Raw genomic sequence first — 25,998 nt, 5'->3', positions numbered from 1 at the left:
ATCAATATTAATATAATGATAGAAATAGCAGGCAGGTGATGTTTAATGAGTTAATATCCACATGTTACTGACGGTTTGGCAGCACTTCCTGTTTGTGAACCTATAAGTTATACCACCAAGCATTTAGCTCCATCTTTGTAACTCCTACCACCTTCTGGGTCTTTTCTTTAAAAAAAAGCAAGAAGATGATGTGTCACCTTACCCATATACACATCTCCGAAACATCCCTGACCAAGTTTTTTGTCCAAAGTCAGGGACTGTCGATTTATCTCCCATGCATCTTTACCCAATCCTAGAGTCTGTGGTGTCTCACCCGGACAAGCCTTGGTTAACACCTGGCACAAACCGTCAGTATGATCTGTAGGAATGGATGTAATGAAGGTAGGATGTAAACAAATTCACATGCATTAGTGCTGACGGGACTTGCAACAATTGCAGCTGCCATTGGTATCTTTTGGAGAACAGATTATTCTCGTTTTACTTATTTCTGTCAATGTGTGAGCCAGTTTGCAAGTGCTAATGGGTTTGGAACTCAAAGGCGCTATCTGTAAGAAACAGTTCCATCCTCAGGCCTCATGGACAGGGTCCTGGGTGAACTGGAGGGAGGCACAGCAACAAAACAGGCAAAATGTTTCTCAGCGGGTTTTAAAAGAGTTATGAAAAATTCACCATCAATATTACAAATTTCAGTGCTTCAATTTGGAGGATGGATCTACCAGAAAAGGGTCAAATAAATAAGCCTCATCAATGGAGCAGCCAATACATTACCAATTTGTGATATCTATTGTGTTCTTTGATCAATTTAGGGTGGTTCACAGTGTATCCACCTGGCAAGAGGTGATGCTGAAGTTGTATAAGACATTGAATTGGTCACAATACTCTCTATCCTTCTGGGAACACTTATTGTCAGGATATTGAAGTAAAGGAGAGAATGCAGATGGGAATGAAAGAGTGATTATAGCTTTGAAATAAAGCTAAAAAATGGTAAATGTTTTAAGAACAAATATTAAAGTGACAATCTAAGGGACACTCATGAAATGATGAATGGTTTTGTGAAGTTAAATCATGAAGTCTGGGTTCCACCAATTGGCAGATCAATGATTATTTTCCAAAAGATAATTATTGGACCATGGATGCAGAGAATTAGATGTCAAATTAGAGGAGTGCACACAATTTAAAATGACAGTAGGATAAATATTTGGAAAGGGGAATATAAGAGGAAGACTGGGCAGGGAAATTGGTTTAGGATAGATTAATTCATTTGGAATAGTCATATCACTGCAGACGATTGCCTGGAAAATCTCCCTGTCTGCTATAATTCATATGCTCCAAGCAAAGACCAAATCAGTTCCGTGATTCCAAAGGCTCAAATTGTCAGCTTTATCCAATTTTAGAGAACAATGTGCTATTTCCATCAGATAACCAATGTATCCATGTGACCATGGCACAACTCTGAGTTGCTTCTTTAATGTGGAGTTGTAAATGGGTCATTTTGAGACCAAATGCCCATTTAGAGTGACCACATCTCACTGCATATCTGCTGCAAGTCCTGAGTCTGCTTTGACATGGCACAGTTCCTACCCATCCACACTTCCCCAAACTGCCCATTGCCCAGCTTCTTGATCAGCTGCAAGGACTCCCGAGGTATCTCCCACACATCTTTGGTTTTGACCGAAAGGTCTGCCAGTTTCGGCATGCCCTTGTGACATGGCACCACCAAGCGACAGCACAGGCCTGCAGCTCGCTCTGTGACCAGGACGTATCAGGGGCACAGGAGAGAAAAGCAAGAAAAGCAGACAAGAGAGTTAATGATGAGACACCAGTAACCAACAGCAAACATAGATACGTAATTACGGTAATGCACAATTATACTGCTTCTCCGAAAGCAGAGAATACAATGGTGTCCTGATTGTAAGACTGTCACACACACCAATCTTCACAATGCTGATGTTTTCAGCCAGAATTACTCTGTAATTTCTTACTATTGTTAAGATGGCTTAAAAACTTAAAAATCTCAACTTGATTTCGAGCTGTGACTATTAGGTTTCAGAAAGTGAATTAAAAGTAAGCAATGCCTGTTTAGTGCAAACACACAGGCGATGGTATTAAAGGTATAGGGACTGAACCTGCCATCAGTTCCTAATGTCTAGCTATCACAGCAAGAGTTATGAGGGCATGATTGAGGATTTTATTTGTGGTTAAACCATTGAAATTTATTGCATGGTCAAAGTTGAGGCTATAGAAGCAAGTACATTTTGCAGAAAACGTAAACAAGATCTATTTCCCTTTTCGTATTCTTGCCTTCCTGCCTGTTATGTTTACATATCATTACACCTGAGTTGAAAATGTGTTGCTGGAAAATCGCAGCAGGTCAGGCAGCATCCAAGGAACAGGAGAATCGACGTTTCGGGCATAAGCCCGAAGAAGGGCTTATGCCCGAAACGTCGATTCTCCTGTTCCCTGGATGCTGCCTGACCTGCTGCACTTTTCCAGCAACACATTTTCAGCTCTGATCTCCAGCATCTGCAGACCTCACTTTCTCCTCGAAGATATCATTACACCTCCAAATAATTCACGAAGGACAGGCAAACAATGGCAAATGCAATCAGATTAATCATCCTCCTTCACAAATTGTTTCATAACTATTGTCCATTTTGCTAACAGATTTCAGAAAAATTCAAGCTTTAAATATAGTGATGGATTATATCATATTACAATATTTTTCAAACTATGTTACATCTGTATTCACAAGATATTCTCTAACATAGAGGGACATCTCTCTTTAATTGTTAACTAATTTAATGTATCAGTTCTTACGCTGGGGTTCATCCAGAATGGTGTTATTTCATAGAACGCAGAACAGTAAAACACAGGACTTCATCCAATCATTTAATACGCCCAATGTGGACTCGTGAGGATGCATAATTGTTAACATTTCTGTTTTTGTACTTTTAAGCTTCCATTCTACCCTCCATCAGCAATTTCTGCTTGATAAGAATCGTGAGTTTTTTAATCGTCTGGTGCTGAACTTGAACCAACATTTTCTGCATTAGGGCTCAGGAACAGAATGAAGCAACAAATCTTTCTTCTGTTAGTACCTAAATTGATCAATATTGTCAAATTCAGGGATTCTCTCTTAGATTGTACTGACTATGACTTTCATTCTGAATTTTTAAATGCTTGGGTTTAATGTTAACTAATGGGCATCTTATACCAATTCAGAAGATTCAACAATCCCTATAACCTTTCAAATTAAGTGAACTTTATATTTGGTAGGAATCCAAAACCATTAGTGAACAACTCTTTTTTCCTTAATAGGGCAAAACGTTTTAACGAATATTTCCCAGAAAATTCACAGACAGGAGACACAGCAATGACAGGGTATTTATTGCCACAGTTGTTTATTAATTAAATGGTAAGTTTGAGGTTCACTAGTATTGAAACACTAGTTTACTTCTCTAAACCTCTTCAGAATGTGTAATCTGGACTCAATCTGGTTCTAACATAAGTGACACCAGCAGCTCTGTCCAACAGTAGCCAGACAAACAGACACATGGACACACAGACACAGGGACACACAGACACAGACACAGACACACGGACACATGGACAGCGGGTGAACAGTCACAAAGGCAAGAAGCAAGAATCATTTTTTAAAATTGCACATTATCTGAATTTCTAAAAGCAATCACTTAATCCTGTTTCAGTTTTATGTATGAATTGATGCACAGGCACACAATTCTGTTTTATGTATTTATCACCAATATACAATAACATCCAATAGACACTGAAGAAGCCACAAATACTCAGTGAAAGCGTTAATGACAATAGTTCAAGCTCACGTTTTAGAGACAATATGTTTTTTCCACATTTTCTTCTCACATTAACGGCTTTGAATTTGCACCTGCAACTCTGATTATTGCTAGCAGTGAAAATAACAGCACTGCACCATTCTACGCAGCAAAGTACTCCACACAATAACCAGTTTTTGGAGGCAAACATGAACATGTCAGAACAGAACATTCTATCAGTTTGGAAATAAACTCAGCAAAATGATCTTTGTGGTAATTATAACAGCCGTTGCACCTTCACTACATATGTTATATAGCTAAAATCTATTACCCACCAGCATTAATTCATCATAATCCTGAAATGATTGCTTTTGAACTGAATACCAATATAAATTTACTTTTTCTTTTTTCAATAATGGAGTTAATAACTGATTCGGTGGATGTTGTAAGACAGACGTGACTGATTGCATGTACAATGTTACCATTCCTGTTGCTTATATTAAAAAATGTTTCAATTCTCTGTTTAACTGTTCTTTCAATGCTGTGAGGCACTGTAAATGCCTCATGTTGTAGTATAGGCGACACAGAAATGCAGCTCTTTCCTTAGTATGTCACTGGCAGTTTGGATGGGGATGTTTTGCACGTATAGGACGTACCAAATGTAAGGCAGTCATTTACTGAACAAAGTCAAAATGAAAATCAATCACGTCACACTCAATCTACTCTTTGGGTACAGAGTCTCTGAGAGTTGTGGCTGGGAGTGATCCAGCGGGAAGGAAATCATGAGGAGAATCCTTGATTTTAGAATGTTATCAGATGCTTCCAAAATGGTTTTTCCACATGTTGCCAACTTTTTATTTTGTTTCTTAAAGTGGTTTTAACCATGGAATGTATCAGTGGGAGAACAAATGTTTTGGGCTGCTTTTTCAGGCTTTTGCTGAATTAACTCAGGTTCTAACATTGTCACTGTTATCAGACAGTGTAATTTTCAGAAGGCTTTATTGTTAGATATTATCAGACATTCCATTAATTCCCATTTTTGGAAGTATTGCAGACTAAACCACAGAGTGAAAACACATTGAATGAAAATCAACTATATGAGTTGCAAATATCACTTAATAATTAATAACATCAAGATCTACTTGAAATATTTGGTCAGAGTGGGGTTACAATACAGTCAATCTACAAGTGCATTTCTCAAGGGTATATTTCTCCAGGTTCTGTTTCTGGAATGACTGATCACCCTGCTGTACTCACAGTAATCAGAGAATCATAGAATCTCTATGGTGTGGAAACAGGCCATTCAGCCCTTTGAGTCAACAGCGACCGTCCAAAAACATCCCACTCCAACACACCCCATCCTTAAAATCCTGCATTTCCCATGGCGAATCCACCTAACCTTCACATCGCTGGGCACTCTGGGCTATTTAGCATGGCCAATCCACCTAACCTTCACATCGCTGGGCACTCTGGGCTATTTAGCATGGCCAATCCACCTAACCTGTACACTTTTGTACCATGGTGACCATTAAACCATCATTGACTGTTGTAAAACCCTATCTGGTTCTCCAGTGTCCTTTAGGGAGGAGAAATCTGCCTTCCCTACCTGGTCTGGTATACATGTGACTCTTGACCCACAGCGAGGTGCCCTCTGAAGCAGCCATGCCAAGTCATTCAGTTATCAAGGACAACTGGGGATGGGGAATAAATGAAAACCTTGCCAATAGCTCCCACATCCCTTACATTAATGGGCCACTGGTCCAAGGAGTGGCAGATGGAGATAATTTAGATAAATGCGAGGTGCTGCATTTTGGAAAGGCAAATCTTAGCAGGACTTATACACTTAATGGTAAGGTCCTAGGGAGTGTTGCTGAACAAAGAGACCTTGGAGTGCAGGTTCATAGCTCCTTGAAAATAGAGTCGCAGGTAGACAGGATAGTGAAGAAGGCATTTGATATGCTTTCCTTTATTGGTCAGAGCATTGAGTACAGGAGTTGGGAAGTCATGTTGCGGCTGTACAGGACATTGGTTAGGCCACTTTTGGAATATTGTATGCAATTCTGGTCTCCCTCATGTACGAAGGATGTTGCGAACCTTGAAAGGATTTTGAAAAGATTAATAAGGATGTTGCCAAGGTTGGAGGATTTGAGCTACAGGGAGAGGCTAAATAGGCTGGGGCTGTTTTCCCTGGAGCAAGAGGCTGAGAGGTGACCTTATAGAGGTGTATGAAATCATGAGGGGCACATATTGAATAAATAGACAAGGTCTTTTCGCTGGGATGGAGAAGTCCAAGACTAGAGGGCATAGGTTTAGGGTGAGAGGGGAAACATTTAAAAGGGATCTAAGGGGTAACTTTTTCACGCAAAGGGTGGTGCGTGTATGGAATGAGTTGCCAGAGGAAGTGGTGGAGGCTGGTACAATTGCAACATTTAAAAGGCATTTGGACGGGTATATGAATAGGAAGGGTTTAGAGGGATATGGGCCAGGTGCTGGCAGGTGGGACTAGATTGGGTTGGGATGTTTGATCGGCATGGACGGGTTGGACCGAAGGGTCTGTTTCCATGCTGTACACCTCTATGACTCTAAAATAAAGATTTCAATATAGGATTGGGTTGGAATAATGGTGACCCAAATGGGAAACCTACTTGTCCTTCCTTTCAATTAAATGAATGGACATAAATTTGGTAATCTCTCTCAACAAAACCTGTCTCATGCTTTGACCTGATTTCAAGCACTCACCATATTACCCTATTACCAGGTGCTGGATCAGGAAAATATCACTACAATCTCAGGTAATGACTAAAGGTCACTTTGTTCTGAACATCTTGAGCAGATCCATTTAACCAAATGCTGTTTACTCAGAAATCGTGTACGTATAGGATCATGTGAGGTGGAAAATTGACAACCAAATCTTCTTTAGACAGGAAACACTTAAGAAGCTAACACAAATTCTCAGTCACGGTATAAACTTATCAGCTCTACATAATTATGCAGTTATTGAAATACTGCCAGCCAAATATTCTCAGCTTGATGTTGAATATCAGGACATAATCAAATTGCACTTCTGCATTTTTCAATCACAAATACTCAATGACACAAGCTTTACAGATATTTCCAATACAATATCATTTTTAAAATGGAGAAAATATTGGTCAGTGTGTTTTTGGTTCAAAACCTATTTTCTTTAAAGTTTTAGATTTAATTAATAATTTAATTTAGTTTTAGAAGGGACCATTCCCGTACAAGTTAATAAGTGGCCGACATTGAGCTTATTTCTTTTGATAATAATTATCAATCCTGTGCAAATGCTTCATGTATTTTCACAATCGACTCATTTACATACTGCACATACCTGTATAATGATGTACCAGCTGCTGGACAGTGTCAAACTGGGCTCTTGTTGTGATGTAATACCCACCATTATCGAGTTTACGAATTTTATAATGTTTCACATGATCTCCTTTCACCTCATCCCAGTCCCGAATAGATAAGGAGTAGGCACCTAGTTACACAGGAAAGCAACTTGTCATTAGATATGCTCAAGATAGTCTAATTCATTGCCACTAGTAAATGCATGATATTCTCACTGTGGTGCCAGTCTATCATACAAACCTTAGACCAGTAGAACTGACAGGAAAGATTCAACATGCGAGTGTACTGTGCTCTCTGAACCTGTGCAATTGCCATCAGTGATTTCTTTATTTTAGAGTCATAGAGATGTACAGCACGGAAACAGACCCTTCGGTCCAACCCGTCCATGCCGATCAAACATCCCAGCCCGAGAGCTGTCTATACACAAGACTCAGAGTATATTTCCAACCCAACACCTTTCCATTCCTCACCCTTTCTCAAGTTCTTTAAGGTGCAGAGTATCCATCTTAGTGAAACATATCTGAATTCAGGCAGCCAGAACTATTGGGAGTTCAAAGATTCGTGGCTCGGGTAGGAACAATTCCCTCAATCCAATCTGAGTATTACTCAGTCAGAAGTCACACAACACCAGGTTGTCATCCAACAGGGTTATTTGAAGTCACAAGCTTTCAGAGTGCTGCCCCTCGTTAGGTGATTGAGTAATACTCGATCGCTTTGGGTGTGATTACCAATTCAGATTACTGAAATATGGACAGTAGCAACAAGCTGCATTTATTTTGCATCTTTACATAGAAAGATGTTATAAAAGCACTGAAGCCATGCTTTTGTGTTGTTGCCTTATGCCCATTAAGAATTGGATTTAAAATACCTCATTCTTTTTGATGCAACAAAGGTTCACCAGACATATTCCTACGATAGTGGGAGTCTCCTGTGAAAAGAGATTGGGCAAACAGGGCTTATATTCTTAAGAATTTCAAGGTTTGAGGATGATATCACTGAAACATAAAGGGATGGAAACCAAACCAGAAATCACTGGCAAAACTTAGCAGGTCTGGCAGCATTTGTGAATATAAAGTTACCATTTCTGTTTCAGATCTCCAGCATCCACAGTTCTTTGTTTCATTTAAAGTTATAGACAGGGAGGGTGCAGGTAAGATGTGTCCCTTGGTTGGAGAGTCTAGGTCCTGGTGGTGGGGACCCACAGTATAAAGATAAAGGGGAATGCCACTTAGATCAAAATGAGGAGAAATGATTTTACTCTGAGGATTGTGAATGGATGGGATCCCTGTCCCAGTGGCTGAGTGAGCATATGCTGACAGGCTGGAGGGCGGGGATGGGGTAACAGGTAGAGCAGGAATGGCCATTATTTATGTCATTGAGACATTATCCAGATCCTGTGAAAGAATAAAGATACTCCTCTCTTCCCACTTTCTCCAAATGCGAGCTCATTGAAGATATCACTGCCCCTGTCTTCACCCAATCAAGGTGCCATTCACCTGTCACTCCCCTGCTGTTCAGTGACCTGCACTGGCTCCTGGCTGAGCAACACCTGGATTCTCGACCCTGTTTGCAAATCTCTCCACGGCTTCTCCCCTCCCTATCCCTATGACCTCCTCCAGATCGACTCCCCTCCTTATCTCTATTATTTACCCTAATACTGTCTTCCCTAGGTTCCACATCGCAGACTGTTTGACATCTCCCTGGTTAGAGAACCTTAGGATGACTCATTATGTGAAAGGTTCTCCATAATTGCAAGTTGCTTTGTTGGATTCAATGTAAACACACATTTGGAAGGTGACCTCAGTGACGTAAGATGACAGAAATAAAAATGGGAAATACTGGAAACACTCAGCAGGTGTGGCAGTGTTCTGGGGAGAGGAAGCCAGGCCAATGTCTTCAATTGTGAACGTCCTATTAGGCTCATGCTGGAGGCTCAAACCTGAAACATTAGCTCGGTTTCTCTCTCCCGCTCACTTGATTTGTTTTTCAGACTTCCAGCATCTGCAGTATTTTAGTTTTGAGTCAACTGGCTGTGTTGCAGCCTTGGGGTGTGGAGTGCCGATGATGGTGACCTGTCAAGTTCCTCAGGCTTGGAGACGTGCTTGACCTACCTTTGGTTGTTTCACTCTCCCGTATCAGGAAGGTGCCCCGAGGGTTACCAGGGCACAGCAGCATGCGCTCAGCATCTTTCCGACCCATCTTACCAAAGTACCATCTGCATAAAGAACAACAGCATTAAATACTCCTCATACTGGGCTCCCCAAGCATTTATTACTGTGCAGGTGACTTTTATTGCTAAGTGTATGATCAGAAGTACTTCCACTATCAGATAAAGAAGTGGCAGCCATTTCGTTGTAGCAATTAAATCGAAGACAAAGTTCATATCCAACTGCAAAGAAGTTGTAAATGTTTATTGCCAGCTTCTGTGATTGTTTTGTAAAATGCCAAAATGTCATTTTAGTAACGTACTCTTCAGCTTGAATGGAGTTGACAGGAGCCACATAATTACTGGGGACATATCCCGTTCTCCCAGTTGTCAACGATCGAGCCTCCCACCAATCTCCTTCTCTGAAAAATAAATAAGATAAATACAGCATAGTTAGTGTCGCTGGTTCTTTGTCAGAAGTAGAATCTTACTGTACAGATGGTGGCTATTCAACCCATCTCGTCTGTACCTGCAAGAGCTACCCAGCTAGTCCCACTCTCCAGCCCTATCTTCGTCACCCTTTAAATATGTCATTTTCAAATATATCTTCAACTCTCTTTTGTAATCACCGATGGAATCTGCCTCCACCACTCTCCCAGGCAGCACATTCCAAATCCGAACAACTCTCTGAGTAAATTAGTTTCTCCGCATCTCATTCCAAACTCTTGTCAATAGATGGAGATCTTTTACAAACCCTCCCCTTGGCCACAGATTCCCAAAGCAGACACCCTCTCCCCAGGATTACAGATAACAAGCCACCCCTCTGTTCAGTCCAGGTGTTCTGCTCACATGGGAATGCCCTATCCAATACTGTTAGACTGGCTGATGGAATTAAACTGTTACCCAGTTAAAACAAGCTCAGTGATTGGCAGGATCACTCAGAGATTTCAGAAGGAGCATGGAACTTGGCTCAGAACAGAAACCAAAGTCTACCGGGCAGTGGATCTGGCATCACCTGGTTTTGGCTGTGGGATGTATATAAAATAACCGGAAGCACTCCCCGTTCTAAGGCCCAACGGCTGGACAATGTCCCCCGCAAAGTGTTACATCAGAAAGCATGCTCATTACACCTGAGTTAGGCAGAGTTAGTCATAGAGTCATACAGCATGGAAACAGGCCCTCTGGTCCAACCAGTCCATGCAAACCATGTTCCCAAACTAAACTATTCCCACTTGGTCCACATTCCTCCAAACCTTTCCTATTCGTCTACTTTTACCAACGGCTTTTAAAAGTTGTAACTGTACCTGCATCCACCACTTCCTCTGGGAGTTCATTCCACACATGACCCACTCACTATGTAAATAAATTGCCCCTCATATCGTTTAAATCTTTCTCCTCACATCTTAGAAATATGCCCCCTAGTTTTGAAATCCCTTACCCCGGGAAAAAGACACCTGCCAGTCACCCTACCCACACCCCTCTCAACTTACCCTATATTTGAAGGCTGCTTCCTTCAAACCTCTCAACCTGCTACACGCCAGGGGAAAATTCCTGGCCAATCTAGCCTCTCCTTATAACTCAAACCCTCCATCCCCAGCAACATCCTGGTAAATCTGTTCTGAACTGACAGTTCACATGAAGGTTCCTGGGTTACTGAGGAGAATCCTCTCCAGCCAGCTCTACACAGGGACCCCAGTACAACAGGGCCCAGGAAATACTACACTCGGCTACTCAGCAGGGCAGAGATTGTGAGCCAGTGTTCACTTTGAAACACTTCTCCCTTTACAAGTTTAAAAAGCATATTGGACACAAATGTTAATAAAGTATTTGATGGAAGGATCAGAGGGAAACCTTTTTCACCCAGAGTGTGATGGGGTTCTGGGACTCATGGAGTGAGAGGGTCATTGAAGAATCAGAAACCTTGAGAACATTCTAATAAAGCACTTGGAAATGCACGTGCAGGGTGTGACTGTACAGCTATTGTGCAAGAGCTGGAAAAGAGAACAGACTGAATTTTAACCCTTACAGCATCGATTCGATGGGTTAAAATGGCCTCCTCCTTTGCTGTATATTTGTATAATTCCTGAGTCTGTGACCTTTATATGATCACATACCCAGGGCACTGCAGAATGGACACCGTGTGGGTCTGGAGTCACATGTGGGCCATGAGTGAACCACATGGGTTTTTCCTGACAATGATTTTTGAACAGTTTTAATTCCAGATTTTTACTGAATTCAAATTACATCATCTGCTGTGGCAGGATTTGAACATTACCTGGGTCTCTGAATTGGTAATCCATTGATAATATTACTAGAACATCACCTCCCCTCTTCATAGCAGCAGAGGGCCAGTCACATTCAGTGGACTGATGTCAGGTGTGACATTGTTGTGTGTGTCTTTCTAGTTCAACGTCGTGAAGCTCCATCATTTGGTTCCCTTCTTGTGTTTCAGGAAACTTGTTTTTACTCAGGATCACTCTGGATCAGGCATGAAGAGTTGGGGTGTGGTGATGAGATAGTCAAATCTTCATCTGACCAGCCCTGCATCATTGACCAGTGCCCTGCTCCCCCCGAAACTCCTCACCCACCCTCTGTATTTCTACTGAGGAAGGGTCACTGGAACCAAAATGTTAACTCTGCTTTCTCTCCACAGATGCTGCCAGACCTGCTGAGCTTTTCCAGCAATGTCTGTTTTTGCTTCTGATTCCCAGCAAACGCAGTAATTTATCCTGTTTGTACTGACAGATATCGTAATTTTAAGAAGAGGAAATTTGGTAGAGCAGGTTATTGCACAGCGAGTGACAAAGTGGAGTCCAGGATTAAATCTGATGTTCAGTAAGAATGTATTTCAAAAGGTTTCGATAGCACTGTCCTATTCATTGGTAAGAAAAGACTTCTCCTATGTCTTAGTGGAAATATTTGCCAAGATTAACAATCTTTTATCTCTTTGCTCAGTGCAGAAGCTTCTTGTCAGATCAGTTCGCCACTCTCTGTACTACGCACGGCATTTCCAAAATAACTGATTGGCTGTGAAGCAGTCTGTCATGTCCTGAGGATATAAAAAGTGCAATGTAAAGGTGACTGCATTTCCCTTTCAGAAGAGATGGATCCAGCCGGTTTTCTGTTTTCAACTATTATAGTAAACCTTTGATTCCAAGGAAGCAGCCTTCAAATATAGGGTAAGTCAATCTTCACACAAGCCCAGGAGGCTGAGTCTCCATGTAATCTGTTATCTCAAACACAGCCCAGACCATCATGAGACCAGGATGAGGCTGTTGAGTTGGACTGTCAGCCATGTTGGTGATGAATGGTGGAGCAGGCTCGAAGAGCCGAATGGCCTCCTCCTGTTCCTATCTTCTATGTTTCTATGAAAGCCAACTTCCTGTCCATGGACTCCACCTACACCTCACATTGCTGTGGAAAAGCTGCCTAAAGCTCTCACTCGGGCAATGATCTCCTCCAATCACTTCCATCAGGCAGGAGACACAGACGCCTGGACACATGTACCAGCTGGTTCAAGACCAGCTTCTTCCCCACTGTTATTAAACTGATGAATGGACCTCTCTAATTTCAATTCGAATGTTGATCTCACGCTGTGCACCTCCTGTGCAGCCGTAACCCTGTATACCTCGCTCTGTCTAAACACCCTATCACCTGTATGTCCTTGATTGCTATGATCTGCCCCTACTGCTCGCAAAACAAAGCTTTTCACTGTACTCAGGTACACATGGCCACAATAAATCAAGTCAACACAAACAAACATAGTCGACATGATCCCCCATATTACAGATTCAGTCACTTTGTTGTCTCTGTTTCTTGATGGGGGATAGCTGACCTTCCCCTCCTCTTCCTCACTGGACAGGACGTTAGCCCATTTTCTCCCTGAGCAACAACAGGGAGGTGGCATGGTGGCTTAGTGGTTAGCACTGCTGCCTCACAGCACCAGAGTCCCAGGTTTAATTCCCGCCTCGGGCGACTGTCTGTGTGGAGTTTGCACATTCTCCCTGTGTCTGCATGGGTTTGTTCCAGTTTCCTCCCACAGTCCAAAGAAGTGCAGGTCAGGTGAATTGGCCATGCTAAATTACCTGTAGTGTTAGGTGCATTAGACAGAGGGAAATGGGTCTGGATGGGTTACTCTTCGGAGGATCATGTTGGGCTGAAGGGCCTGTTCCTGCACTGTAGGGAATCTAATCTAATCAACAACACCTTTAGTTTCCTCACTGGACAGGACGTTAGCCTCACATTCTCCCTGAGCAACAACACCTTTAACTTCCTCACAGCTTTCTCTGAACTCATAGGCTTTGTATGTTGCTTCATTAAGGAATTATGAAGATGCATGTCAGTTAGGAGCAGGAATACTCCACTTGGCTCCTTGGGTTGGCTCAGCCATCCAATCAGATCAAGGCCGATGGGATTAATCTACATTCCTGCCTACTCTACATAGCTTTCCATTTCCTCATCAGGTATTTGACCAGCTCTGCCTTAAACGTTTCAAATGCAGGGAGAGGTTGGGGCACTGCATCTGGATGGGATGCTCTTTGATGGGCCAAACAGCCTCTTTCTCCACTGTAGGGATTCTATTCTAACCCTCTGTGAGAAATAAAATGCTCCCTCATCTCTATTTTAAATGGATGACTCCATATTTTTAAATAGTGACCTTGGCTCCAGCTTCTCCCACAACAGGAACTATTTTCTCCACACACCTATAAACTAATGGCAACGAGATCAGCCAGGTTGACCTCAGAGAATCTGAGTTCCCCTAATGGGGCTGTTAATCTGGTCCAATCAGGGAGCCCTGGCTGACAGATACAAACAGGAGTGTCAGAGGTTCTGCTCACTCTGAGAGCTGGCTCTGAGGGACTGGATCAGTGTCCAGTGCACTCCATATGTAAATAAAGGGAGACTTGGTAACAGGATACCAGCCTTTAGGGAATTACTTCACACCCCATCAAGACCCCAGGATCTTATACATTTTAATCAAGTTGCCTCCTACTGATCTGAATTCCAGTGGATCCACGCCCAGTTGGTCCAACGTTCCCACAGAAAACAAACCGTTCCATTCCTGTGAATTGCTGACGTGTGAGCATGTTCCATTCTGTTTGGTCAGAGTGAGTCTCTGACTCTTGGCAGAAGAAGCAGACTTGTTTGAGCCAAAGAAATCTTCCTTTTACGAAGGAATTCAACATTATTTTGCTTGTTAGTTGCAAACAAAAATTTGGCTAACCCAGATAAATCAATGAGGAATTTCGGCTAATCATGTGAATTATTAATCATTTTAACTGGTTTTGTGTTTTCTAACCTTCAAATGGGAATAGATGATAACCTTCACACAAGTCCACTTAGAGTCATACAGCACGGAAACAGACTCATCATGCCAATCAGATATCCTAAATTAATCCAGACCCATTTGGCCCATATCCCTCTAAACTCTTCCTATTCATATAAACATCCAGATGCCTTTTAAATGTTGTAATTGTACCAGCCTCCACAACTTCCTCTGGCAGCTCATTCCATAAACACACCACCCTCTGCATGAAAAAGTTGCTCTTAGGTCCCTTTTAAACCTTTCTCCCATCACCTTAAACCTATGCACTCTAGTTTTGGACTCCCTTACCCTGGGGAAAAGACCTTGGCTATTCACCCTATCCATGCCCCTCTTTGTGTTATCCGAGTTTGACTTGTCAAGAGTTCACCAACCATAAAATCACTTCTTTTCAAGCAAAATCTGTTTGGGAGGGTTTGAATGTTGTGACGTGCTGCTGGTTAGCCCACTTAGTCAAGGTCAATGGTTCAATCCTCGACTTCCAGACTGAAAGGTGTTCAAATTTGTGCGGAGTCCTGATTGGGACAGTGCTGCCATCTGCTGCCCACTCTGGGAATTATCTCAGTGGTTATATAAGGGGCACTAAGTAACAGACTAATAACAAATAACAGTCAATAATAATTCCTTGGAGGTGGTTAACTGTATCGAGCTGGTAATTTTAAAAAAATCATTCAGGGGATGAATCTATTGTGGGCTGTTCCAGCATTTATTGCCTGCCCTTACCCACAGACCATAGGAACAGGAGTAGGCCATTCAGCCCCTTGAGTCTGTTCCACCATTCAATTAGATCACGGTTTAGTTGTGGCGTTAGTCTATATCCCTGCCTTTGGTTCATTTTGTTTCATACTTTTGTTTGACAAAAATGTATCTATCTCAGAATTAAAAATAAAAACTGATCTAACATCCACTGCCGTTTCTGGAAGAGGGTTCCAAACCTCTCCCATCTTGTGTATGTCGAAGTGCTCCCTAACATCTCCTGAACAGTCTGGCCCTGATTCTCAGACTATGCCCTCGGGCTGGAATCCCCAGCCAGTGGAAACAGTTCATCTTTATCTCCCCTGCCTTGTCCTGTTTGAAGAAGGTGTTGGTGAGCTGCCTTCTTGAACTTCTTGGCACGGTGGCTCAGTGGTTAGCACTGCTGCCTCACAGCACCAGGGGCCCAGCTTCGATTCCAGCCTCGGGAGACTGTTTGTGTGGGGTTTTCACATTCTCCCCGTGTCTGCGTGGGTTTCCTCTGGTTTCCTCACACAGTCCAAAGATGTGCAGGTCAGGTGAAATGGCCATGCTAAATTGCCCATTGTGTTAGGTGCATTAGTCAGAAGGAAATGTAGGGGAATGGTTCTGGGTGGGTTACTCTTCGGAGGGTCGGTGTGGACTTGTTGGGCCGAAGGGCCTGTTTCCACACTGTTGGGAATCTAACCTAATAATTTAATCTAATGCAGTCCGTGTGCCTGTAGGTTGCTAGGCAGGGAACTCCTGGAGTTTGACCCAGCAATGTTGATATGGTGATATATTTCCATGTCAAGATGGTGAGTGACTTGCAGGGGAATGCAGGAGGTGGTGTTCCCATGTAACTGCTGCCCTTGTCCTTCTAGATGTTAGAGGCAGTTGGTCTTAGATCCACAATTCCGGGAGGGAGGGAGTAAAACTTGGCAAAGTGACAGAATTAGACAGTGAGGAACATGACAAACCTGCTATCCAATAGAAAGTCAGACAGTAATTGAGGGGAGTTCTGGGCACAGACAGTGCAGGGTGAATATACCAGATTGGCAGCTGGACTCTGAGGTTTAGATTAAAAGATAAACTTCACAAACTTGTGTTACACTGGCTGGGATTAAGGAAAGTTAAGGGGTGATTTCACCAACATGAGCTAATCAGGAATATTTCCACAGGTGAGCAGTTTAGCACCATTGAAATACATTGAAAATAACTCCTGTGATTCCAGAGTTTAGGAAATGAAGCTGGGCAGGTGGGTGAGCTGGCAGTCCGTAACCATTTTGGAGATAGTGATCATAACACATGACATTGAGCATTGGGCTGGAAAGGACTAGGATAGAGCAGGAGTGACAGTTCTAAACTCATGAAAGGTGATCTTCACAAAGCTGAGAGATGATCAGGTAAAAGTGAACAGGCCACAGCTACTTGAAGTAAAGTCAGGCCAGTGTAAGACTTTGAAAAGCGAGATTCGAGGGGTACAGTGTAGACATGTCCCCACAATGAGCGAGAGTCGCACTACAAATCCAGAGTACCCTGGGTGATATAACAGAAAAATACAGCTCATGACAATCTGAAAGTAAGTGATACTTTAGGAAGCTTAGAGGAGGACAGAAGGTACAGAGTGAAATGAAAAAGGAAATGAGGACAATAAAGAGGAATTTCAGAATAAAGAGTCACTCTCTTCTGACAGAGATGTGGTGATTGTCTCTAATGTTCAAAAACAGAAATTTCAGGAGTGAGGTTGAGGACAAAGTAGAAAAAAAGTGCTGGAGAAACACTGCAGATCCGGCAGCATCTTTAGAGAGAGAAACAGAATTAATGTTTCAAGTCCAGAATGAGACTATGTGCCTTTATTACAAAACTAACAGCAACTTGGAACAATATGCAATTCCTAGCATGTTTCTTTTCTCCTGTCATAAGATTTTGATTGACTTTCATATCAATAATTTGCACTGCTCACATATCCCAGCAAAATCTGTGCTGTCAGCTGGCTGTATTCCATCAATGAAAGAAATTGAGTGAAGCCACAAGGGGGCAGCAAAAGACCATGTTTCATTTGCTTTATTATGCAATGTTGAAGATTTCAATAATTAGTGAACTAAAAGCTATCAATATTATTTAGAATGTGGATTCGACGTGAAAACCAGAAGAGAAGATTACTTCAAACAATTTGGAGGCAGTAGCAGCCGAGCACACATGGTTGCTATTCCCTCCCCTGTCTGCCTGTTCCTGGACTGCTCTCAAGGTGTCAGGATCCACATGCAAACCTTGTGAAAAACAATATCATTGTGAATCTTGTTTTTATATTTGAGCTGCTGAAATTGTCGGGAATTGAGATTCAATTAACCGTGAAACTCCACTTTAATCAGTTACAGTAAAGTGCACAGGGCTGCAATTCCAAACTCGACTGAAAACAAGAGAAATAGCAACAATATTGGAATCCGGCAGAATGTCTTTGTTTTAAAAAAATCACAAAACATAACACTACAGACTCAGACCTTCCTCCTGCTCTCTCCCCAAACCCAAACACAAGATGTGGAATCAAATCTCGGATCGTGCAGCTGCCAATCGCCAGGCCTGCGTTAATGCCAAAAACACCAGCTAATCCTACCGATAAGGGTCTGCTTTTAATTCATTCACAGGCTGTGGACTGGCTCAGTAATTAGTGCCCAACCCTAATTAAGAGTCAACCACATTACTGTGGGTCTGAAGACACATATAGAATCCCTGCACTGTGGAAGCAGTTCATTCAGCTCATTCAAAGCACACCTACCCATTAAAGAGCATCCCACCCAGACCACACAATCCCTGTAACCCTGCAAATCCCCAGACACTACAGGCAATTTCCAATGGCCAGGCCACCCTAACCTGCACATCCTTGGACTGTGGGAGGAAACTAGAGCACCCGGAGGAAACCCACACGCACACACAGAGAACGTGCAAACTCCACACAGACAGTCACCCAAGACTGGAATCGAACCCAGGTCCCCAGCACTGTGAGGCAGCAGTGCTAACCACTGAGCCACCATATCACTCCCAAATTGATCAAACTAGACAAGAACAACACATTTCTTTCCCTAAAGAACATCAGGTAATTAAATGTGTTTTTCCCCTGACAAACAAGAATGGTTTCACAGTCATCATTAGACTTTGAATTCTAGATTTATTATTGAACTCAAATTGCACCAACTGTCATGCTGGGATTAAACAACCCAGTGCTGCTGTCTCTGGGTGAATGGTCTGTCAGCAGGTAAGAGCCTCATTGACAAACCCATCTCCGTCAGTAACAGAAAATGGTGTTACCGTCAGACCATTGGCTTGTGCCTTGACAGTATGAACAATGCACAGGCCTGAGTTGTGTGCTCTGGGCCCCTCAGCAACTCACCGCGTCTCTGATTGTACTTACGAGCTGTTGATAATGTGGAATTTTTCCCCTTTCTTGAAGGTGAGGTCATCCTCTGTCCTGGCATCATAATCGTACAGTGCAATAAACAGGGTCACACCACCTGTCATAACCCAAACACAAAATACAATGAAGAGACACAAAATGGCAGAGGACAAACAATTGCTCCAGTTTTCATAACGCATTCCCTCCTTCCACATTCTCTCTCATGCCGCACATGCACAGAGTATTTCCTTCATCAATGAATTGACATTCAACGATGGGGAGCTCTTTCCCAGAGTCAATCATTAGTGGCTGCTGGGGGGATCTTGATCACAACAACATAGGTTTAGGAATTGGTCATTCAGCCCATCGAGGTCGATCTGCCATTCTAGATCATGGCTGGTGATCTCCTCAGTGCCATGTTGCTACACCACCCTCATGTTGTTAGTATCCCGACACCTACAGACTTCTGAGGGAGAGAGTTCACCATTGTGAGTGAAGAAATTCCTCATCTTCCTCGTGAAACGTCTGCCCTTTACCCTGAGACTGTCCCTCACTCTAGACCCCAGTGTTAGGGAGAACCTTCCTTTCTAAACCACCCTGTCACATTCTGCAAGAAGATTAGAAATTTCAATGGATCATCCTTCATTCCTTTACACTAGAATGAATACATATCCTTGATCCATCCCCAAGACAATCTCAGTAAACCAATCCCACTGAGTATGGTGACTCTCTGTGGGGTAAAATTCTCACACATCCCTCCACTAAACAGACTTGACTTTCTTGTTGTTCAGAGCTGAAAATGTAGTGCTGGAAAAGTGCAGCAGGTCAGGCAGCATCCAAGGAGCAGGAGAATCAACGTTTCGGGCGTGAGCCCTTCTTCTTGTTGTTCACTCAGGTTTTGATCGCCTCCTGCACTGAGGTCTCTGTGTTCCCCGAATTCCATCACCTCGTGACTATCCCCCAATTCCATCGTTATCTGCTATGCCATTAGTCACCTGAATCCTGAGCTCTGGAGTTGCTTCCTTAAACCTCATTACCTCTTTTCCTTCTGATTAGTTGCTCATTATGGCCAAGTACTTGGTATTCAGAACATCACTTTGAAGCATGTTGGATTGTTTACCAAGTGAACAACATCCTACAGATACGTTAATGTTGGCATCACCAGATAGTGCTCAGCTCTCTGGGGTGGGGAGGGTGGGGAGGGGAGTTTTCCATGTAAACAGTGGGTGGCTGTTGAATCAGGTGCATCACTAACAGAAGTTGGGAAAACAACTCAGACATATTGAAAATCCTTCAATGATTCACACCACTGAAGTCAAGATATAGATCAGACTTAGATTCTCACCAACAGAATTTGAGGAAATCTAAAGCTGAAGATATAATAGGAGTAGACAGGTTACAGAGAAAAGACAGAGAGAGAAAGAGAGAGACACGCACACAAGGAGAGAGAGAGAAAGGGAGAGAAAGAGACAGAGAGGAAGAGAGATACAGCAAGAGAGAGAGAGAGACACTCATACACAGAGAGGGACAGATACACAGAGAGACAGACAGAGAGAGTGACATAACTCCACCAATCTTTGTATCATCTGCAAATTTACTAACCCGCCCATTTACATTTCGATCCAAGTCATTTATATATATCACAAACACTGAGGTCCCAGTACGAATCTCTGTGGAACACCACTAGCCATTGACCTTCAGCCTGAAAAATACCCTTCCACCACCACCCTCTGCCTTATATGGGCTAGCCAATTCTGAATCCGTGCTACCAAGTCATCATGGATCTTCTGCATGAGTCTACTGTAAGGGACCTTGTCGAAAGTCTTCATGTAGACAACATCTACTGCTCTACCCTCATCGATTATCTTCATCGCATCCTCAAAACATTCATTCAAGTTAGTAAGACATGACCTGCCCTGCACAAGGCCATGCTGACTGTCCCTAATTAGGTCATGCTTTTCCAAATATGCGTATATCCTATCCCTAAGCATTCTCTCCAATAGCTTCCCTGCCTATAGTTTCCTGGATTATCCCTATTTCCCGTCTTGAACAGAGGAACAATACTAGCTCCTTGCCAGTCCTCTGGGACCTCTCCAGGGGTTAACGAGGATACAGTGATCTTGGTCAAGGCCCCAGCAATCTCCTCTCTTGCCTCTCTCTCTCGTAACCTGGGGTAGATACCATCAGGGCCTGGGGCCTTATCCAACTTAATGTTCTTCAAAAGATCCAACGCCACTTCTTTCTTGATCTCAAAATGCCCTAGCATATTAGCATGCTCCACACAAATCTCATTATCCTCTATATCCTTCTTCTGGATGAATACTGATACAAAGTACTCATTTAGGATCTCACCCACACCCTCTGTCTCCGAGTACAAGTTGCCTCCTTTATCCTGTCTGAGATATTCGCTTGTCGTTTTGTTTAAGTCTGGGTTGGTTGGGAAAACGAGGGGATTTTTGTCATCACCATCAGTGAAGACTGATGGATATGACAGCGGCAGCAACAGTTTATCAGCTTGGTTCCTGGAAAGGCAGAACTGACATAGGAAAGGCAAGTGATACTGTCAAGGGGGGTTTCGAAGAAGGACAGGAGATCGAATTGAGGTAAATAAGATGCTAAAGGGCATTGCCAAAGTAGACATAGAGAGGATGCTTCCCTCATGTGGGACAATCTAGAACGAGAGGCTGTAGCTTTAGACTCGGAAATCAGAGATGAGGAGGAATCACTTCACTCAAAGAGTCATGAATGTGTGGAGTTCACTCCCTCAGAGTGTGGTGGATGCTGGGACAGTGAATACATTTTAGGAGGAGCCATGCAGATTTTTAATGAGTAATGAGTTGAAGGGTTTTGGAGAGTGGGCAGGACAGTGGAGTTGAGGCCAAGACGAAACACAATAAGCTTCTTCATCCAGAGATCGGGGGCCTGCGGAGTTCTCTGTCACAGAAAGCAGTCTAGGCTGAAACTTTGAGTGTTTTAAGAAGGGGTTGGTTATAATTCTGAGGAGAACTAAAGGTAAAGGGATCAAAGAGTTTGGGGAGAAAGCAGGAACACAGGATGGAGCTAGACAATCAACCATGATCCATATTAAATGGCAAGAGAAAGTGAGGACTGCAGATGCTGGAGCTCAGAGTCGATGAGTGTGGTGCTGGAAAAGCACAGCAGGTCAAACAGTATCTGAGGAGCAGGAGAACCGACGTTTCAGGCATAAGATGAAGGGCTGATACCCGAAACATCAATTCTCCTGCTGCTCGGATGGTGCCTGACCTGCTGTGCTTTTCCAGCACCACTCTCTCGACTCATATTAAATGGCAGATGATCAGCCATAATCCATATTAAATGGCAGATGATCAGCCATAATCCATATTAAATGGCAGATGCAGGTAGAAGGTCAGAACGAGCTGCTGCTATGTCTCTCCAGTTGCTCGGGGGCTGACGGAGCTGCTGGGTGATCCTCAGAGACCTGTCGTTTTCACCATCTGGTTTTGTATTGACAGTGGGACAGGTCGGCAGTCACCCATACAATAACAATCTTGGTGCTTGTGCCCAGACTCTCTGAGTACAGGCAGAACAGCAGACAAACCTAAACTGATTGGGAAAATGTCACTAAAACAGGAAGTGAGGTTCACAAGCACTAATTGTGTCCTCGGAACAAGATATTTCGAGTACGGGCAAGTGTCTCTGAAAAGATTCACACCCAAGTTGGTACTTCCTGTTTGACTGCAGCTTTTCACACATTCGTACTGCTCTGATCTTTGGCTAAAGAATGATTAATAAAGTTTCAGAAAATCGAGATTTGGCAAATGGCTTTGGTTTGTGTGAGGTTTCTGGTTAAATGTCATGATGTTGTCACAATGCACCATTTTTAAAAAACAAATGGGTGGTTTTATTGTTATTTTGTTTTGGTAACTTCCCTTTACTTTAAGATATCCCCACATTCTGGAATACTCTGTACAAAGCTGGTCACTGTCCTTACAGAGGGATGTTAATGCATTGCTCAGAGAAGGTTTACTGGACTAATCTCTGGACTGAGTGGGAAGGCTGGACAAGCAAGGACTGCATCCTCAGGGGTTTAGAACAGTCAGAGTTGACAACTTTTTAAAACTCATTTGTGGGACATGGTGTCACTGGTGGACCAGCATTTATTGCCCGTCCCTAGTTGCCCCTTGAGAAGGTGGTGGTAAGCTGACTTTTCAAACTGCTGTAAGCTATATGCTGTCGGTTAGACCCACAATGACCTTAGAGAGGGAATCCCGGGATTCTGACCCAGCGACAGTGAAGGAATGGCAATGTATTTCCAAGTCAGAATGGTGAGGATGGTGATTGCCTTGGAGGGGAACTCACAGGGGGTGCTGTTCCCATGGAAACAAAGATCCTGAGGGGGCTTGGCTTGACTGAGTGAGAGTGGGCAGAATGTTTCCTCGTGTGGGAGAGTCTAGAACCAGAGTTGCGGTTTAAAAATAACTGAGAGCCCATTTCAAATCGAAAGTAGGAAACATTCTCTCTCTCAGAGGGTTGCAATTTCCTTCTCAAATCTTTCAGAATTTTTAAGTCAGAGGTAGGTAGATTCTTGATTACCAAGAAAACAAAAGTTTATTGGGAGATGCAGGAAGGTAGAGGTGAGCTTAAAGTCAGCCAAAATCTTATTGAATCGCAGGTTTAAAGGACGGGCTGGCCTACTGTAACTCTTTGTTATTTGTAATTTAGATTCACTAGGCAACACAGCAACTCCACTGAGCTTGCTATTTATGATGTTAAATACTCTCCATTATCTGAATCTGTCAGTCATAGAATTATACAGCACGGAAACAGACAACTTCTCTGTGCTGACCAGATATCTTAAATTAACTTCATCCCATTTGTCAGCAGCCGGTCCATATCCCTCCAAACCCTTCCTATTCATATACCCATCCAGATGCCTTTTAAATGTTGCAATTGTACCAGCCTCCACCACTTCCTCTGGCAGCTCATTCCATACATACACCACCCTCTGTGTGAAAAAATTGCCCCTCAGATCTCTTTTAAATGTTTCCCCTCTCACCCTAAACCTATGCCCTCTAGTTCACCCCAGAGAAAAGACTTGGACTATTTACCCTATCCATGGCCCTCATGATTTTATCAACTTCTATAAGGTCACCCCTCAGCCTCTGATGCTTCAGGGAAAACAGCCCCAGCCTGTTCAGCCTCTCCCGATAGCTCAAATCCTCCAACCCTGGCAACATCCTATGTTTCTGTGCCGTTTCTAACCCTGAAAAGTTGCAAGGCTTCTCTTGAATTGATAATTGTCGAAACAGCGTTTGAAACCACAGAGCTTTGGGGCAAGATGGAAATATAAACAAGTACATTGCTTTAGATTGTGCTCTTCCCAGTCATTCAGTAACTGCAATAATTACAGTTCTGGGGGCTTTCTATTTAAATGTAGTTTAAACGCTATCTCTGCATATTTTAAACTGAGGGACATTAATTTTGTTGCAAACTGTCAGTGTTTGGACCATTCCACAGTACTCAACAGCCAGGATTTGAAAGCTTGCAAATCTGTTTCGACAGGATAAAGCTAAGCAACTGAATAAACAGGAGCAAACCCTCTTACCACCCGCCCCCCACCCTCCCCCCTCCCATTTATCAAATAAACAAAAAGTGATGGAAAAGACAGAACAGAAGCCAACCCATCACTGTCCCAATTCTGTCGGGAAGATCAGATCGCCCTCACTTCACCATTCCACTGTGAACAACTTCGCAACTTTGTAGAGCGTGAATCTTTAAATTGAGTGAGATGGGCCGGAGCATGGAATGGATAGGGAGCTGGAATCCTGCTTTAGGCTCTGGGCTTTTAGCTCCTTCCTGTCTCCGGACAGTTTCCTTTCATTCAGGAGCTCAGGCTTGTTTCGCTCAGAGACACCCCTCAAGAAGGTGCCCAAGCTGCTGCATGGAGTAAGCCACTTGATTATTTCCCTTGTCGCAGAGACAGTACATTCTGCAATAATTTCATTGTTTTTCTAAACAAAACAAGTAAACTCTTCCACTGTTGAAACTCAGAACGCTGAGTGCAAGTGGGGGGTAACAGCTTAACTACGAAAGAGCAACTGGTCCACTGAAATGAAATCGGGACACAGCGGGAGGAGACAGGGATGTTCATTCAATCATTCGGGAGATGTGGGGTTGGTATTTATTGCCTGTCCCTGAAGAAGGAGCTGGAGAATTTCCTCCCCGACACCCAAGTTCTGGGGCATATCAATCCACAACAAAATAAATACTGATTCGAGGACAGAGCTATCGAAAACATGGCCAACCAGGTGAGTTCTAAGATTAAAAGCTGCACAGAGCTGGATCAGGAAGGGAATCTCAGCAATGGGAATCATGGTGGAGTCTGGAATGAGGCAGTTCATAATTAAGAGTTCCCCCAGGAATGGCAGAGATGAGGGAAATCTGTTTCTCTGAGGGTCTTAAGCTGGTGAAATTCTCTTGCCCTTTGAGCAGTCGGACTGGGGTTAATAGGGACGTGGTGACCCAGTGATATTATCGCAAAGCTATTAATCCAGAGACTCAGCTAATGTCTCAGTGACCTGGGATTAAATCAGGCCATGATGGAATTTGAATTCAGTAAAAAAATCAGGAATTAAGAGTCTAATGATGACCATGAATCCATTGTCAGTTGTCAGGAAATGTCCTTACCTGGTCTGGTCAACATGGAACTCCAGACCCACAGCAATGTGGAAACGTAACTGATGTTAAAAATCAACCCCATTGGTCAGACAAACCTGAAAACATGGGGGGAGCTGGGATGGAGCTGGGATGGAGCGGGAATGGAACTGGGATGGAGCTGGGATGGAGCTGGGATGGAACTGGGATGGAGATGGGATAGAGCTGGGATGGAACTGGGATGGAGCGGGGATGGAACTGGGATGGAGCTGGGATGGAGCGGAGATGGAGCTGGGATGGAACTGGGATGGAGCTGGGATGGAGCGGGAATGGAACTGGGATGGAGCTGGGATGGAGCTGGGATGGAGCGGGAATGGAACTGGGATGGAGCTGGGATGGAGCTGGGATGGAGCGGGAATGGAACTGGGATGGAGCTGGGATGGAGCTGGGATGGAGCGGGAATGGAACTGGGATGGAGCTGGGATGGAGCTGGGATGGAGCGGGAATGGAACTGGGATGGAGCTGGGATGGAGCTGGGATGGAGCGGGAATGGAACTGGGATGGAGCTGGGATGGAGCTGGGATGGAACTGGGATGGAGATGGGATAGAGCTGGGATGGAACTGG

At 43.4% G+C, this 25,998-nt stretch overlaps 1 protein-coding gene across 12 annotated transcripts in view; it reads right to left on the bottom strand.

Moving 5' to 3' along the window:
- Positions 1-25,998, bottom strand: part of LOC122563474 (proto-oncogene tyrosine-protein kinase Yrk-like) — a 300,778-nt gene that overhangs the window by 37,276 nt on the left and 237,504 nt on the right. For 10 of the 12 annotated variants that reach the window (XM_043717232.1, XM_043717234.1, XM_043717233.1 and 7 more), the window contains 5 exons: positions 18,756-18,855; positions 9,633-9,731; positions 9,275-9,378; positions 7,144-7,293; positions 1,582-1,746 (listed from right to left, as the gene is read on the bottom strand). In XM_043717232.1, coding sequence (XP_043573167.1) covers positions 1,582-1,746; positions 7,144-7,293; positions 9,275-9,378; positions 9,633-9,731; positions 18,756-18,855 — 618 coding nt within the window. Of the gene's footprint in view, positions 1-202; positions 359-1,581; positions 1,747-7,143; positions 7,294-9,274; positions 9,379-9,632; positions 9,732-18,755; positions 18,856-25,998 lie in introns of all 12 variants that reach the window. The other 2 variants (XM_043717229.1, XM_043717240.1) reach the window with 2 other exon arrangements.

Source organism: Chiloscyllium plagiosum, chromosome 27 (assembly GCF_004010195.1).
Source record: "Chiloscyllium plagiosum isolate BGI_BamShark_2017 chromosome 27, ASM401019v2, whole genome shotgun sequence".
NCBI classification, from domain to species: Eukaryota; Metazoa; Chordata; class Chondrichthyes; order Orectolobiformes; family Hemiscylliidae; genus Chiloscyllium; species Chiloscyllium plagiosum.
The sequence above is the reverse complement of the archived record's forward strand: the minus strand, read 5'-3'. Positions and strand labels throughout refer to the sequence as shown.